This window comes from Schistocerca piceifrons, chromosome 4 (genome assembly GCF_021461385.2).
Source record: "Schistocerca piceifrons isolate TAMUIC-IGC-003096 chromosome 4, iqSchPice1.1, whole genome shotgun sequence".
Classification (NCBI taxonomy): domain Eukaryota; kingdom Metazoa; phylum Arthropoda; class Insecta; order Orthoptera; family Acrididae; genus Schistocerca; species Schistocerca piceifrons.
This window is the reverse complement of record NC_060141.1, coordinates 353,479,826-353,498,751: the sequence shown is the minus strand read 5'-3', so window position 1 is coordinate 353,498,751 and position 18,926 is coordinate 353,479,826. Positions and strand designations below refer to the sequence as shown.

Sequence of the window (18,926 nt, the reverse complement as noted above, 5' to 3'; positions counted from 1 at the left end):
TACAAACAGTATTGTAAGGTGCTTAAAAATGTTATTCGGAAGGCAAAAAGTATGTGGTATGCAGATAGAATAGCTGAGTCTCAGGATAAAATTAAAACCATATGGTCAGTCGTAAAGGAAGTTGCTGGTCTGCAGAGACAGGTCGAGGATACAGAATCAGTGCGTAGTGGGAATGTCCGTGTTACTGATAAGTCGCATATATGTACAGTATTTAATAATCACTTTGTGAATATAGCACGTGAACTAAATAGAAACCTAGTCCCAACAGGGAATCATATAGCGCTCTTAGAAAAAAGTGTTCCGAGACTGTTACCTGAAATGCTCCTCCATGATACTGACAAGAGGGAGACTGAGTTAATAATTAAATCAGTAAAGACCAAGAACTCTCATGGATATGACGGGGTATCTAGCAGAATACTGAAGTATTGTTCTATGTATGTTAGGCCAGTTCTCAACCATATCTGTAACTTTTCCTTTAGGAGTGGTCGGTTTCCTGACCGATTAAAGTACTCGGTAGTGAAGCCACTTTATAAAAAGGGAGACATTGATAATATTGACAATTTTAGACCTATTTCTATGCCATCAGTGTTTACTAAAGTTATCGAGAAGGTTGTATATACAAGGTTACTGGAGCATTTAAATTCACATAATTTGCTGTCAAATGTTCAGTTTTGTTTTAGAAATGGTTTAACAACTGAAAATGCCATATTCTCTTTTCTCTGTGAGGTTTTGGATGGATTAAATAAAAGGTTGCCAACGTTAGGTGTTTTCTTTGATTTAACAAAGGCTTTTGACTGGGTTGGCCACAAAATATTACTGCAGAAGTTGGACCATTATGGAGTAAGGGGAGTAGCTTACAATTGGTTCGCCTCTTACTTTAAGAACAGAAAGCAGAGGGTAATTCTCCGCAATATTGAGAGTGGTAGTGATGTTCAGTCCCAATGAGGCACTGTTAAGTGGGGTGTTCCCCAAGGGTCGGTGCTGGGGCCACTGCTGTTTCTTATTTATATAAATGATATGCCTTCTAGTATTACAGGTGATTCAAAAATATTTCTGTTTGCTGATGACACCAGCTTGATAGTGAAGGATCTTGTGTGTAATATTGAAACAGTAACAAATAATGTAGTTCATGAAATAAGTTCGTGGCTTGTGGAAAATAATTTGATGCTAAATCACAGTAAGACTCAGTTTTTACAGTTTCTAATTCACAATTCAACAAGAACCGATATTTTGATCAGACAGAATAGGCATATTATGAGCGAGACGGAACAGTTCAAGTTCCTAAGCGTTCGGATAGATAGTAAGCTGTTGTGGAAAGCCCATGTCCAGGATCTTGTTCAGAAGCTAAATGCTGCTTTATTTACCATTAGAACAGTATCTGAAATAAGTGACACTTCAACACAAAAAGTAGTCTACTTCACATATTTTCATACGCTTATGTCGTATGGTATTATTTTTTGGGGTAATTCTTCTGATTCAAAAAGGGTATTTTTGGCTCAAAAACGGGCTGTTCGAGCTGTATGTGGTGTAAGTTTGAGAACCTCTTCTCGACCCCTATTCAAAGATCTGGGAATTCTGACATTGCCCTCACAGTATATATTTTCTTTAATGTCGTTTGTTGTTAGCAATATTGGCCTATTCCCAAGAGTTAGCAGCTTTTGCTCAGTTAATACTAGGCAGAAATCCAATCTGCATGTGGAATTCACTTCCTTGACTCTTGTGCAGAAAGGAGTGCAGTATTCTGCTGCATCCATTTTCAATAAGCTGCCACAAGAACTCAAAAATCTTAGCAGTAGCCCAAACTCTTTTAAGTCTAAACTGAAGAGTTTCCTCATGGCTAACTCCTTCTATTCTGTCGAGGAGCTACTGGAAGAGCTAAAAAATTAAGCAAATTCCAGTGTTACATTGTTGATTTTCTTCATTTAAACTTACGACTTGTCACCTGAATATGTTTTTTTATATTTCATTTTATCTGTTTCTAATATCGTATTATAATATCATGTATTGACTTGTTCCATGACCATGGAGACTTCTCCTTAATTTGGTCCCACGGAATAATAAATAAATAAATAAAAATAAAATAAATGTGGGTGCAGGACAACGTAGGTCACCATCGCCACAAGCTAGCTGCTGGAGAGGATGCTCCCCAACACGTCGATAAAGGACTCCATTGCCTCAACCTGGAAAACTACAGTTGTGTGACCTTCCTTGGAGGTGAGGCCATCAAAGAGAAAAATCCTCCACCATCGATCACTACAAAAATGATAGGAAACTACATCGATATCCTCATGGATGGCTGACCAGCCCAAGCTCTTGTGGCCTCTGGAGCATCATGTTCAGTCATTTCTAAGAAATACCATCACCAGTTGCAGAAAACCATATTTGTCAACAACAAAACATCTCTGCTGAAGGTGGCTAATGGAAAATATGTAAAACCTACAGGAAGATGTACCATTCATGTGTATAAGTGGCCATACACAGCCTTTAGAATTCATCATCTTACAAGAGTGTAGTCATTATGTCATTCTTGGATGGGACTTTTTGAAAGCTTCTCAGGTAATTATAGATTGTGGTTACTCAAAGATTATGCTAGATATGATGAGATACTGTGGGAAGGAAGATGTGCATCCTAGTGTGTGGAGACTATGTGTGCTGGATGGAGTGATCATTCCTGCAGTCAGCACTAGAAAGGTAACTGTCACAGGTCATGCCATGCATCAACCCATGGATCTTGTAGTGGAATGTAAGAGAAGCATACCACTGAAGAATAACTTGGTCATCCTAGCCTCTGTCGCCTCATTTAAGAACAGATTTGGTGAATTGTGGGTAGTTAACTGTCGCCGAGAACTGCAGATCCTTCCAAGGCTCATGTGCATATCAAACACTGAGCTGTTAACTGAAGAACAGCTGAGCATCATAGAAACCCCACATGCTGAGTCTGTGGGTGAAATTAGCACTACCACTATGAGACAAGATCTTCTAGCTCGACTATCACCAGATCTCACTAAGGAGCAATAGAAGAAGCTACTTACCATTCTTCAAGAGTTCTCTGAATGCTTCAATCCGTAGATGAAGAGCAAACTAGACAAATAGACGGCGAAGTGCCGGATTAGCACTGGAGACCATCAACCAATAAGCCAGAGCACATACTGTGTGTCAGCAATGGGACATTGAATAATTCACGACAGGGTAGAGAAAATGATGAAGAATGACATCATTCAGTCTTTGCAGAGCCCATGGTCATCACCAGTGGTTCTGGTCAGGAAAAAGGATGGCACTTGGCGGTTTTGTGTTGATTACAGGAAGCTTAATAAGATAACTAAAAATGATGTTTACCCTCTTCCACGAATTGAAAATACACTAGATTGTCTGAAGGGGGCTAAGTTTTTCTCAACCATGGACATGTACTCACGATACTGGCAAATCGAAGTAGATGAGGCTGATCACGAGAAAACTGCATTCATCACCCCTGAGGGCCTGGATTAGTTTAAGGTAATGCCGTTTGGTTTGTGTAATGCACCAGCAACTTTTGAACAGATGATGGATAATCTTCTAAGACACCTGACGTGGATGATGCGTCTTTGTTATTTTGATGACATTATACTGTTCTCAGAGACATTTCATGAACATATAAAAAGACTGAGGGCTGTTGTTAAGTGTCTCGAACAAGGCAGACTGAAACTTAATCCAAGAAAGTGTCTCTTTGGAGCAAAAGAAGTCAAAATACTTGGACACCTTGTGTCAAGCGAAGGTGTGCGGCCAGACCCAGAAAAGGTGAGATCTATAACAGATTGTCCTATTCCTAAAAGTATTAGAGATGTGAGAAGCTTCCTCGGATTATGTTCTTATTACTGTTGTTTTATCAAAGACTTTTGTTTCAAAGCCAGGCCACTACGAGAGTTGTTAAAACCTGATGCTAAATTTATCTGAGGTGGTGCTCAACAAGATTCTTTCGATGTGCTGCGAAAAGCTCTGACGACTGACCCTGTACTTGGTCTATATGATGAGAGAGCAACTACAGAAGTACACACAGATGCCAGCGGATATGGTATCAGTGCTGTTCTGGTGTAAATTTCGGATTGAAAAGAGAAAGTTATAGCCTATGCTTCTAGGACACTTACAAAAGCTGAGACAAACTACTCAACTACACAAAGAGATCTGGGCCACGTGCAAATTGCACGTCAAGAGTACCAGAGGAGAAAGACAGTTCCTCAGAAACCACCTGGTCAACTCATACCAATTCTACCAGCCGAAATGCCTTTCCAGTGTGTTTGGATTGACCACCTCAAACGAGTTCTGACATAGATGAATTATTGTTTGCACTGATTATCTGACACACAATGCCATTACAAAAGCTGTGAAAACAGCCAAAGCATCTGAGATAGCCAATGCATCATGGAAGACGTTGTATTAAAACATGGTGCCCCAAGGTCGTTAATTACAGATCAGCTGAAAGTTTTTCAATCGATCCTTGTGACAGAGATAAACCATCGGTGCAACATTACTCATTACATGATGACTGCCTACCATCCACAAACTAACTGGCTTACTGAATGCCTTAATAAGACCTTGGCCGACATGCTTTCAATGTTCGTCAATGTTGAGCAGAGCAACTGGGATGAGGTGCTACATTTTGTGACATTTGTCTACAACACTGCCAAACAAGACATCACAGGATTTACACCATTTTTCCTGGTGCATGGGCATGAGGTGACTACGACGATGGTCACTGTGTTTCCATCACATTCTGATGATGTGAATGATGACTACATCATCCAGGTGTTAACCAGAGCTGAGGAAGCTCAGCAGTTATCTCGACTACACACGCTGCAGGCTCAAGAAAATGATCGCCGAAGGTATGACGTGAGCCACTGACCTGTTGTCTACCAGTCTCGTGACCTCGTCTGGATCTTCACTCCTGTTTTGAAGGTTGGTCATTCTAACAAGCTCCTCAGGCGCTACTTTGGACCTTATAAGGTTGTAAGACAGTTGTCTGATGTTACTTATGAAGTTGAAGATTTCGACCCCAAACAAGACAACAAAAAATCAGAGATATGGTCCATATCCTTTGAATGAAGCCCTATAAGGATCGTGCAACCCAGGGTAGATTTGAAGCTCCAGCAACAGGCAACAAGCGGAAAGGTGATGAAGAGCGTAGGGGCAAAAGAAGTTATATGAAGATCATCATCAGGGCGAGAATCAATCATCAGGAGTCAGAGTATGCAGGACCGAGGACTTGTCTCCGGACTAGAAAGACATATCACTGTGATGCTGTTCTCTTAAGGAGGGAGCAATGTTGCAGAAGAAGCTGAGTAGCACTGTGTTGTAATGTTTATGATACTAAACTGTTGCATGGAGGGTCGTGAGTTCAAAACTCATCTGGACTGTACAATTTTAATTTCTGTATTCGGTTCAAGTACAAGTATCCACAAATGTCTAGAATAATTGTACTGTAGTGTTCTGTAGCCGTATATATACTGTATGTGTTCTCCGTGGAGGCAGTTTGCTCCACACTGTTGTATGTGCAAACGCTGAATAAACCTTCGTTAAGTGAAGTTAGTGTTCATCATTCATGTAACTACACTTTCTTCTACATGACAATATTCTGTACTGTGTATCAGTGCATTGTTGTTAATATCTCAGATGGGATGTAACAATACTATGAAAAATATAGTTGCTACTCACGATGTAGTTGAGATGCCGAATCGCAGATAGGCACACCAAAAAGACTGTCAGAAAATTACATTCCGGTCAACAGGGGCTTTGTCAGAACTAGAACATACGCACATGAGCATTTGCACAAATGCAACTCACACACACATGGCTACAGTCTCTGGCTGCTGAGGCCATACTGCGAGCAGCTGCGCATGATGGGAAATGCAACCAGGTGGTAGGGGTACTGGAAAGGGGAGGGATAGTAGGGGATGGTAAAGTGCTGCTTGTGTGAGCATACAGGGACAAGTTGGAGAGAGGGTAGGGCAGCTAGGTGCAGTTGAGAGGTTAGACGGAGGACAGAGGGAGGAGGGGGGGGGGGTCGTTAGCAGGAAAGGAGAGGTACCCTCTGCTGCCGCCCCCCCCCCCCCCCCCCCCCCATGCACCCGCCATCTAACCTCCTGACTACACCTAGCTGCCCTAGCCTCTCTAAACCTCATCCCTGTATGCTCCCACAAGCAGCACTTTATCGTCTCCCACTCCTATTCTGCTAGTCTTCCCCCTCCCCGCCCCAGTCTCCTCCTCACCCCTACCACCTAGTTGCATCCCCATCATGCACAGCTGCTTTCAGTGTGGCCTCAGTAGCCAGATACTGCAGTAATGTATGTGTGAGATGCATTTGCATGAGTGCATGTGTGTGTTTTCTATCTCTGGCGAAGGCCTTGTTGGCCAAAAGCTAATTTTGTGACAGTCTTTCTGGTTGGCCTATCTGTGACTCAGCATCTCTGCTGTATGGTGAGTAGCAACTATCCTTTTCATAATGCTGTTGATGTTAATATCTGTGATAACTAATAGTAATCCTCTGCTACCAACAGTGGGTTGCCCATGGCAGCACTCTGGTGGCTGTGTTTTCCCCTCTGCCCAGACATACAAGGTATATTTGTGCATTTTCATATGAGAAACTCTGTGCCTGTATGAACTTGGGGATATTGTATAACATATGGCTGGCATCCATAACCTGGATGCAATCATATTTGCTGATGTAAAGCGTATTGCACATCATGCACTCAACTGTGACACTGACTGCTTATAAATGTGGATATTAGGAAGAAGAGAGGCAAGTATAAAGGAAGGATCACCAGAAACAATAGAATAGAACAAATAAACAAATAAAATTAGAAACTTAAAAAATACAACACTACAAAAAGCACCACAAAAGGAAAAACATGGGCTAACAGAGGTCAAGTCTAGAAGGAAAGTAAGGTGAGGTAATTATCAGAGTGAAAGTTCTCAGCCCTGGAGTTCTAGTAGGCACATCCATACTTCCAGTGTGAAGTGGATGGTAGAGGGTATTTCCCACTGTACCATTTATCAGGATTTCTTTTCTTTCCATGTACATATGGAGTACGAGAAGTGTGTCCATTGTAATTAGTCTAATGATATTTATATGGCCTCCATGGGAGTGATGCGTCGGGAGATATCGTATATTCCTAGATTCCTCACTTAATACCAGTTCTTGAAACTTTGTAAGTAGCCACTTGTGGGATTGTTAACATCTATCTTCATGTGTCTGCCAGTTCATGTTTTGTTACATTCCTATTATGCTCTCTCATAAGTCAACAAACCTGTACCATTTGTGCTGTCCACCTTCATATACTTTCAATATTCCCTGTTAGTCCTATTTGATAAGGGTGCCAACACATTGAGCAATATTCTGGAATGGGATGTACAAATGTTTTGGAGGCAATCACCTTTATAGACTGCATTTTCCCAGTATCCTATGAACGAACTAAGATCAACCACCTGCTTTACCTGTAACTGTATCTACATGGTCATTCTGTTCATATTTGTAGGAGTTGACTGACTACAAAAGGGAATCACCGATTTGTGATCATGCAATACTATGTTTCTTCATAGTGCACAGTTCTGCATTTATGAACTCAAAGCATCTAACGTTACTTTTAATATTGTGTGCCAGGTGGTTGGTATGTATAATAATATATAAAAATATTACAATCTAGAATTTCAAAGTGAAGTTATCTGCACTCATGGTCCCACTCATACATCACACACACACACACACACACACACACACACACACACACACACACACACAAAATGCATGAATTTTGCAGTTAGTTAACTTAGTGACATCTTCTATTCAAGAATGAAAAGATGAATGTGGTATTGTCAATCTATCCCCCTCAAGACAGCAAAAACATTGGAACACCAACAAAACTTGTCTTCCACTTGGAGCAGCTTACAATGTGTCAACAAAACCGTGTGAGGATAGGTTGCTGTAGCCACTGTCATCTCCAATAAAAAGCTTTGGGTTATGTGACCATGTTGTCATGTTCTTACATAGACCACTATTTTGTCAGTTTTCAACAATAGCCAAAACATCAGTTTGCATAACAATGTGACAAAGTTCTCATGTGCCAGAAAATTTTTATTTACAGGGAAACTGTTATTGAACTGTATAGTACAGCAGCAATGCAAAAAGCCTTTAGTTATGGCAATAATTCCTGCCCCTTATGTTCTCTGTCATGGTGGTGATTGTTAGAACTCTATCTCAGTTTTTAGTTACTTATCCATTTTTCTCGTGTATGTACACCTAACTTCTCTCTGATTCTCTGCATTTATGTTTCTCTATCTTACTCTTTCTCCACATATATTATGTGACCAGAAAGCTGACTATAACCTCCTCCTTTATGAGGTCTCTATGCTGCTCAGCACTTTCTTTATATGGTAACTGGTTGTCCTTCCTCACACTACTGTTTTCAATCCATACCCCCACCCTCACCATGCCCTACTTTTCATTACCTTATTAGCTGTCATTGTTAATGGTCAGTACACCTTGACTACTTCTGCATCAATAAACATTCTTCTTCAGATGAATACCTATTTAAGGAACATAATAAGTAAACGAATGGATGCATGAGAGACAGCTACTGATTTACAGATGAGCAAATTATCACAGAACAGCCACTTATAAAATAGTGGTTATTGTTGGTAAGATGTCAGAGAGAATGCCAATGAAGAATACATGTTCATTTGCTTAGCGACAATAGGCCCTCCTTTTTTTAAGTGTCTCTTCGCTGTGCAGCATAACCCTATGTGGTTAGAGGTTACCTATTGCCCTGTCCCTCCTCCCCCTCCCCCCCCCCCCCCCCCACTAATAACTGCAATAAAAATCTGATAAATTAAACATAGCATTTATGTTTATTTCTAACTTGTATTCAGTCTGGTAACTTCTTGTCCATCTGATGAATCACAGCCATTCTTTCTTATTTATGTTGTTTCCTTTAAGAAACAAGATCTTGTTCTTAACACTAAATGTAGTGTTGCAATGTTATATTTCCATACCTCTGAAATTTTTGTTGAATGTGTGTGCTGAATATCATGGGCCATTTTTAAAGCATAATTAGTCTGCAGTTCAGATTCTTCTATATGATTCTTGATGTTGGTGGTCATCTTCTGTGAATTTAAGATTGTATGCTTTATTTTTGGGATCTTCAGTACTGCAGAATGAGCTAATTTCTTGTGATGTTGCACATTCTTGTCAAAAACTAGGAAGCAAAGAAGTGAATAAGAAGGATCACATTCTCTCTAACAGGTTTTGGACATACTAATAAAGATACAGTTTTTCTTACATTAGTCATATATTCATTATTTTGTTCATTACTGGTTAGTTATTTTCCTGTTCCATAGATTATAATTGTGCCCTTCAATTTAAGTAAAACAAGTCATGATGTTACATGTTCTAAGTAGAAGATATGGCAACAGACTGACCAGTCTTCTTTCCTGTATACAGTGATTTATACAGACATTCAGAATTTCATGTTTGGTATAAAATAAGTAGTCAAGAAAATATGATTTCAGTTTGTGTCCGAGGTTAATTTTATTATTTGTTAAATTCTTTATATCACTGGGTATGTGGCCATTACTCCACTGATACAATGTTTATTTCAAAATTAAAAGTTAAAATTTATAAAGAACATATATTCTTTGACTCCTGCATTAGCATTCAATATCATGTTTTAGTATCAAAATACAATGCTTTTCAAAAAAAGTGAAGCATGTAGAAGACATAGTCGCCATTCAGTTTTTTTAAAAAAAATGAGCATGATGTTACAGAATTTGTTTTAAGTAGCGTGAAAGTACTCTCAAATTTATTTTTACGCATTTTTCCAGTTACATTGAGGCACTGTTGTAGCATCTGATGAGCTTTGGTCACAGAATTCTGCCACCTGCACTCATATGGTATTAAATTTCTGGTAGCCTGAATAAATAATGAGTGAAACAAATACTAACAAAGAGATAGAGGGGCTGGCCAGTACTTACCTCAGCTCAGTACAGCCGATAGATACACAATACAAAACAGAAAATTTACGTTCCTAGCTTTCGGAACTTTGTTCCTTCATCAGGGAGGAGAGAGGGGAAAGAAAGGGAAGAAGGGAAAGTGGATTCAGTTACTCACAACCCAGGTTATGAAGCAACAGGGAAAGGAAAACAGGGAGGTTAGCAAGGATGGAGGCATGGTTGTCAGAGGGAAGCCAAAGATATTCTACTGCAAGTACTGTGCCAGCTTCAGACCAAAGAGGATGCATACATAAGTAAAGAGGTATATAGTATAAAGATAAACACAACTATGTAGGATGAAAAGATGTGTGAATGGCTAAGGAGGATAAGACTGAAGAGTAAATGGGAGGGAGGTTGTTTAACGTAGGTTCAGTCCAGGGGGATGGTGGGATGAAAGGATGTGTTGGAGTGCAAGTTCCCATCTCCGCAGTTCCGAGGGACTGGTGTTGGGTGGGAGAAGCCAAATGGCACATACGGTGTAGCAGGTTCCTAGGTCCCTAGAATTATGCTGGAGGGCATGCTCTGCTACTGGGTATTGGACATCTCCTAGGCGGACAGTTTGTCTGTGTCCGTTCATGCGCTCAGCCAGTTTAGTTGTTGTCATACCGATGTAAAAGGCTGTGCAGTGCAGGCATGTCAGCTGATAAATGACATGTGTTGTTTCACATGTGGCCCTGCCTTGAATTGTGTATGTTCTACCAGTAGGGAGCTGGAGTAGGTGGTTGTGGGGGGATGCATGGGGTAGGTTTTGCAGCGGGGTCGGTTACAGGGGTAGGAACTGCTGGGTAGAGAAGGTAGTCTGGGAATATTGTAGGGTTTGACAAGGATGTTAGGGAGGTTAGGGGGGTGAGGAAAGGCAACTCTGGGTGGTGTGGGGAGAATTTTGTCAAGGGATGATCTCATTTCAGGGGTTGACTTGAGAAAGTCATATCCCTGGCGGAGTAATTTGTTGATGTATTCGAGGCCACGATGATATTGGGTGACAAGGGGGATGCTTCTATGTGGTCTGGGGGTAGGAACATTGTTGTTGGACGGGGAGGAATGTATTGCTCAGGAGATCTGTTTATGGACAAGGTCTGCAGGATAGTTGCTGGAGAGGAAAGCACTGGTCAGGTTATTAGTGTAATTGTTGAGGGATTCGTCACTGGAGCAGATACATTTGCCACAAATACCTAGGCTGTAGGGAAGGGAGTGTTTGCTGTGGAATGGATGGCAGCTATCAAAGTGAAGGTACTTTTGTTTGTTTGTGGGTTTGATATGGACAGAGGTGTGGATGTGAGCTTCAACAAGATGAAGGTCAACATCCAGGAAGGTGGCTTGGGTTTTGGAGAAGGACCAGGTGAAATTCAGATTCGAAAAGGAGTTGAGGTTATGGAGGAAATTAAGGAGTGTTTCTTCACCATGAGTCCAGACCACAAAAATGTCATCTATAAACCTGTACTAGGCCAGGGGAAGCAGCTGTTGGGTCTTCAGGAAAGCCTCCTCCATGTGGCCCATGAAGAGGTTGGCATAGGATGGCTCCGTCCTATGCCAACCTCTTCATGGGCCGCATGGAGGAGGCTTTCTATCGGCTGTACTGAGCTGAGGTAAGTACTGTCCAGCCCCTCTATCTCTTTGTTAGTATTTGTTTCACATCTTTATATGAGATTTTCCATTAATCATTAAGTAATGAGTGAGTGTGGTGTATGTTAAAAAATGGTGAAGTCCATGATAAAGAGAAAAATAGCTAACAGAGTATCATAAATGCAGATTTGATTCATTTGGTTGACAGAAGGGTTAGAAAAAAATGCAGAGTCACTAACTCAGAGCTTTTTGTTGATTTACTTATGCTCTTCTGAACAAAGTGATTACTAAAGTTCTGCGCTGCCAGGAATTTAATACCAGATGGGTGCAGGTGGGCAGATTTCTACAACTGAGGAATTTCAAAGCTCATCAAACACTGCAACAAATGTCTCAATATACCTGGAAACTAGGTAGAAAAAGAAATTAGAATGTGAACTTTTATAGCACTGTAAAACAAATTCTGTAACTTCACTCACATTTGTTTAAATAATAAATGGAGGTCACTTCTTGAATAGCCCTCATAATTACATACACATACATAAAAATGATAAGAAAGTAAAATGTTTGCTTGTGTCTGTGTATGTGCGGATGGATATGTGTGTGTGTGAGTGAGTGTATACCTGTCCTTTTTTCCCCCTAAGGTAAGTCTTTCCACTCCCGGGATTGGAATGACTCCTTACCCTCTCCCTTAAAACCCACATCCTTTCGTCTTTCCCTCTCCTTCCCTCTTTCCTGATGAGACAACAGTTTGTTGTGAAAGCTTGAATTTCATGTGTATGTTTGTGTTTGTTTGTGTGTCTATCGACCTGCCAGCACTTTCGTTCGGTAAGTCACATCATCTGTGTTTTTAGATATAAGTAAGTAAATTGTTAGAGCTGCAATTCTCTATGACAGGTAAAACAGGCACCAGAGTGCGTTCTGGCTGTTCATGTTTAGCCTTGTTACCAGACCTCTAGCGTATGTAAGAGCATGAACAGTGTCCAATATTGAGTGACCACGGTGAAGGATAGCAGCACCAGACAGAGTTTAAGAAGGGGCTCATAGTGGGTCTTGATTTGGCTGTCTGGTCATGTCATGCAGCATCAATATTTGCGGGGCATTTGGATGTCGGGCTGCATGTAAATGTGAGGGCAGATTCCAGTCAACCTCATCAGACCAACACAAGGGAAAATAGCTGTATTTTACACCATGCAGATTGTAGCTCTTTCACCACTGCACCTGCCACCCAACAACCAGTAATTTAATCCCTGCAACAGTCTGTATCATCTCCCACCATTGGTCAGAGACTAACAGCAGCCGGACTAGTGAATTACTGTCTCCTTCATAGGTTGCTGTTAAAGCCAAAAACAAACAATTGTTTTAGGAATGGTGCCATGATCAAGATGCAAGGACTGCTGATGACTGGTGTCAAATTGAGTTCCATGATGAATTGCGATTTTGCGCTATTCCAAATGAGCATCATTCGCAGGTATGATGGTGACCAGAGGGAAATTCCATTCTTCCAATGTTTTGGAGAGGGAGTATTACTGTAGTGTCAGGATGTGGGGAGTCACTGGGTATGTCTTCAAGTCATGACTGGTAGTGACTGTGGAAACAATGACTGCACAACAGCACATCACAGTCAACCTATACCCAAATGTGTTACCTCTCATGTGACAGCTTGATGGTGCTATTTCTCAACAGGGCAATGATGATGATGATGAGTCCCATACTTCTTTACAGAGCGTAGGGGAGTGACACGGGAGAACCGCGCCGCCTTACTAGGCAAGGTTCTAGTGGAGGTGGTTTGCCATTGCCTTCCTCCAACCGTAATGGGGATGAATGATAATGATGAAGATGACACAATAACACCCAGTCATCTCGAGGCAGGAAAAATTCCTGACCCCGCCGGGAATCGAACCTGGGATCCCCTGTTTGGGAAGCGAGAACGCTACTGCGAGACCACGAGGGGTGGACCAGCAGGGCAATGCTTGACCACAAATGGAACATGTCTCTATGAACTGTCTGTGTGATGTTGCAGTACTTCCATGGCCAGTAAGATCACCAGATCTGTTCCCAACAGAACATTTGAGGGAGCAGCTCAGATGTTAACCCATCCCAAGGCCAGTATGTATGATATAACGAAACAGTGACAATAGTTGTCAGTAGCAAGCCTCAGAAGAAGACACAATGGCTTTTTGACACCATTCCCAACTTAATTAGTGGATGCATCCAGGCCAGAGGGGGTACAGCATCATAATAAAAGTGGGGTCATACTGTGAAGTTCTTTGTAAATTTAACTCAATTTTGTAATAACCAACATCACCTACCCTCACAACTTATGAAGTTTTATTTCGAAACTTCCTGGCAGATTAAAACTGTGTGCCGCACCGAGACACGAACTCGGGACCTTTGCCTTTCGCGGGCAAGTGCTCTACTATCTGAGCTACCCAAGCACTACTCACGCCCCATCCTCACAGCTTTACTTCTGCCAGTACCTCATCTCCTACCTTCCAAACTTTACAGAAGCTCTCCTGCGAACCTTGCAGAACTAGCACTCGTGAAAGAAAGGATATTACGGAGACATGGCTTAGCCACGCCCCGTCCTCACAGCTTTACTTCTGCCAGTACCTTATTTCCTACCTTCCAAACTTTACAGAAGCTCTCCTGTGAACCTTGCAGAACTAGCACTCCTGAAAGAAAGGATATTATGGAGACATGGCTTAGCCACAGCCTGGGGGATGTTTCTGCAAGGTTCGCAGGAGAGCTTCTGTAAAGTTTGGAAGATAGGAAACGAGGTACTGGCAGAAGTAAAGCTGTGAGGATGGGGTGTGAGTCGTGCTTGGGTAGCTCAGATGGTAGAGCACTTGCCTGTGAAAGGCAAAGGTCCTGAGTTCGAGTCTCGGTCCGGCACACAGTTTTAATCTGCCAGGAAGTTTCATATCAGAGCACACTCCGCTGCAGAGTGAAATTCTCAATCTGTAAGTTTTATTTCATTTCCTCCTTCACTTCTACTTGCTTCACTTTTTTTTATCAGGCAGTATACATTCTTATACAGATATATTTATAAATTGAAAATATTTATTGAAGATGTGCAGCTGTATAATTGCATATTTCACTATAACTAGTTAGACTCACACCATCATCCCACCGACGGCATGAACAGAAAAACATTGAAATTACAAGCTTACCCACATGATGTATAAAACACTCTCATACTGTGAATGCTGCAAATGAACCAGGCAAAAGGGACTACAGATGCATAAAAATGATACTGACAGAAAGTGGAAAGCAGAAAAGCAGGAATGGCTAGAGAAGTGCAAAACTGTGGGAAAGAGAGAAGCAGCTGTATGAAGAGCAAGAGCTCAGACAGACAGCCAGTATTAAGCAAAGAACAGATGGCTGAAAGGTGGAATGATACATAAAGGAAAGGCACTTTATGACAATGTTATGGAATGGGAAGAGGAAGTGAATGAATTTGAGAGGTGTGATGATACTATGAGAACAATTTGACAGAGCACTGAAAGACATAAGCAAAACAAGATACTTGTTACAGATGACATTAATAACAGTCCAATAATGAACCATAAATCTGGTCCCACATGGTATTTGCTTAATATGTTGTTTGTATTTGTTACAAGTTTGCTGGCTCCTGATCTTATTTAATAAATTTATATTTTGTGAACCAACCTGTCTTTTTGTTTCCCACCTTCTGTTCAGATGATTTATGAGGTTTGCTTTGTGTTACTGATTAATGGTATAATGGAAAGGTGAAGAGTCCCCAACAATTAGTCTTCTCTCCTCATCCCATATGGTAAGTCTCCCTTGACACGGGGTTCTGGGCGACTTTTCTAAACTGTACCCCTTTCCCCACTAGGTCCAAAAGCTCTTTTTTGTGTGTGTGTGTGTGTGTGTGTGTGTGTGTGTGTGTGTGTGTGTGTGTGTGTGTGTGTGTGTTTTCCCCTACCACTGTTTGGTTAGTAGATTTTTTCAACTGTCCATTTATATTATAAACTGAAATTCAGGAATATCTGTAGTATGTTTTGCCTATGAAAGCCTTAAACTTTTCAAGTGACTGAGATTTTTATCCAGCCACAAATCCCTTTACGTGTGCAAATAAGCGGAAGACAGAGGATGCAAAATCTGTTGAACAAAATGCATGTGCCAACAATATGCACTTCAGATTCCCTTTTGCCAAAGCACTTTTGTGGACAGGTGCATTAGTCTTAATGGATGGTGATTCTCTTTTGCAGTCCAGGCCTCTTCTTGTATATTTCTTTTATCTAATTTGCCAGGAGGCTCATGCAGAACTGTGATTTCAGCCTTTTCAAAATATTTAAAAATAAGAATCCTTTTTGCAACCCAGAAAACTCTGGCTGTAATTGTTTTGTCAAATGAAATAAATTTCACCTTTTTGGTGCAGGCCCACTGCTTTCTACCTACAGCTTTGATTATTGTTCAGTTTCTGGTATCAACTGATGAACCCATCTTTCACCCTCAGTAACAAATTAGTGAACAAAATTCTACATAACTGTAAGTTATTATCCTCAAAAAAGAATATCATAACTATGACAACAAGATGGCAAGGGGGTGATCTGATCTAACTTCTGTTGATACCTGTAACAACATCAGAGCTATTTGAAAGAGCTAGGACAATATTCATCATATTTGTAAATAGGTTCGAATTAAATCATAAGAATAGTCAGCCAACACATTACATTTTCCTACAAAAGTCTCATGAAATGGCCATAATGAGAAAACCAGAGAAATTAAAGCTGATATTGTGGTTTACGAAGAATCATTCTTCCTTATGTGCCATTCATGACTGGAACAGTGAACAGGGAGAAGACAGAGAGGTATCAGATGTTCTCTCTGCCAAATACTGTAAGGCAGCTTGTAAAGGTGATATGTACATATAGAAGAGGAAATCACATGAAAACAGAACATAGTTGTTGCCCACATTTATTCAGACAAAGTAGTATGATGACATTATGCCAAAGAAGAAGCGGACCTCGGGGAAGATCAGTTTGGATTTCATAGAAATGTTGGAACACGTGAGGCAATACTAACCTTACGACTTATCTTAGAAGAAAGATTTAGAAAAGGCAAACCTACGTTTCTAGCATTTGTAGACTTAGAGAAAGCTTTTGACAATGTTAACTGGAATACTCTCTTTCAAATTCTGAAGGTGGCAGGTATAAAATACAGGCTATTTACAATTTGTACAGAAATCAGATGGCAGTTATAAGAGTCGAGGGGCATGAAAGGGAAGCAGTGGTTGGGAAAGGAGTGAGACAGGGTTGTAGCCTCTCCCCGATGTTATTCAATCTGTATATTGAGCAAGCAGTAAAGGAAACAAAAGAAAAATTCGGAGTAGGTATTAAAATTCATGGAGAAGAAGTAAAAACTTTGAGGTTTGCCGCTGACATTGTAATTCTGTCGGAGACAGCAAAGGACTTGGAAGAGCAGTTGAACGGAATGGACAGTGTCTTGAAAGGAGGATATAAGATGAATATCAACAAAAGCAAAACGAGGATAATGGAATGTAGTCAAATTAAATCGGGTGATGCTGAGGGAATTAGATTAGGAAATGAGACACTTCAAGTAGTAAAGGAGTTTTGCTATTTAGGGAGTAAAATAACTGATGATGGTCGAAGTAGAGAGGATATAAAATGTAGACTGGCAATGGCAAGGAAATCGTTCCTGAAGAAGATAAATTTGTTAACATCGAGTATAGATTTAAGTGTCAGGAAGTCGTTTCTGAAAGTATTTGTATGGAGTGTAGCCATGTATGGAAGTGAAACATGGACGATAACTAGTTTGGACAAGAAGAGAATAGAAGCTTTCGAAATGTGGTGCTACAGAAGAATGCTGAAGATAAGGTGGGTAGATCATATAACTAATGAGGAGGTATTGAATAGGATTGGGGAGAAGAGAAGTTTGTGGCACAACTTGACTAGAAGAAGGGATCGGTTGGTAGGGCATGGTTTGAGGCATCAAGGGATCACAAATTTAGCATTGGAGGGCAGCGAGGAGGGTAAAACCGTAGAGGGAGACCAAGAGATGAATACACTAAGCAGATTCAGAAGGATGTAAGTTGCAGTAGGTACTGGGAGATGAAGAAGCTTGCACAGGATAGAGTAGCATCGAGAGCTGCATCAAACCAGTCTCAGGACTGAAGACCACAACAACAACAACATGCCAAATTATAGGATCATCCTTGCATTTCAGAAATGTCCTATGATTTTACTGTTGTGTTACACAGTCAGTGCTGTATCCAGGTGTAATCCACATATAAAACTGAGAGTTATTGCTGCTCAGACATAAGAAATAGAGCACTTCTTAAATGATGTCCATTTCAAACCAGTATATAAATTTAATGAGAATGTACAGTATGGTGTTCATGACTAACAAAATTTATTTTACCTTGAATATTTTTGTGTGCATCAGCAACTTCTTTGTATGTTGAAGATGCTAGTTCAATAGTACTATCAACATTGGCATTAATTTCCTGTATTTCTTTGTATATACTGTTAACCAATGTTTGCTTTCCAGCCACAAGTTTCAGCAAATTATTTGATTTTGAAATATTTTCAGCTGTGCTATTATATAATTCTCTGTTTTCATCCCACATTTCCATAGCAACTCTAATGACTGCTGAAGCCTATAAAATTGAAAATTTATTTATAATAATATGCAATATTTCAATTTACTGACAAATAGCAGTTACAGACTGCCTCCTTAACAGTGCCAACTAGGTACAACACAACACTTTAATAAAAGTTTTGGCAAAAATCAGTATAACACTGCAATAGATAAACTGTAAAATATTGGTCTAAGAGTAACACAGAATATGAGATAAATTCAGCAAACATTGGATTTATGAACAGAATGTCTCGATTAATTCCCCTCTGTGATAAGTCATTAACAAATTAGGTTGTCATATTATCATAGTCTCTGAATATGAGAAATTATGTAACAGTGGAATCATCACAAAAATATTTAATTCTTAATGCTTTCAGAAATAAATTAGTGAACATGAAAGTAACAATACCTTTCCTCTACTTCTATGATCTCCTTTTCAACAGCTATGAGCTCTGTAAGGGAGGATCACTGCTCTGACTCTGTTATAATCAAGAGACATATAAATTGCTTTGAACTGAAGTTACTGATGTAGTAAAGCATAAGTAGAAAATGGGTAGCAGAGACAGATGAAGAAGCATGGCTGTTCAGTTGTTCAGGTTCTCAAACTCCTTTAAATTTACTGCTGGTGCAATTTATGTTTCTGTTAATTGTCACCTCCAGACCATTCTCAACACATTCCTATCTTATGTTCAGGTTGTGTCTGTATATGTGTGGATGGATATGTG

The 18,926-nt window shown here is 40.4% G+C and overlaps 1 protein-coding gene across 3 annotated transcripts in view; it reads right to left on the bottom strand.

The window, feature by feature from the left end:
• The window catches only part of LOC124794744 (laminin subunit gamma-1-like), a 337,502-nt gene that overhangs the window by 31,355 nt on the left and 287,221 nt on the right, over nucleotides 1-18,926 (bottom strand). For all 3 annotated transcript variants that reach the window (XR_007016605.1, XM_047258351.1, XM_047258352.1), the window contains 2 exons: nucleotides 17,983-18,220; nucleotides 9,019-9,221 (listed from right to left, as the gene is read on the bottom strand). Coding sequence is in view for 2 of the 3 variants with exons in the window: in XM_047258351.1 (XP_047114307.1) it covers nucleotides 9,019-9,221; nucleotides 17,983-18,220 (441 nt within the window). In the remaining variant the exon portion in view is untranslated. The remainder of the gene's footprint in view (nucleotides 1-9,018; nucleotides 9,222-17,982; nucleotides 18,221-18,926) is intronic.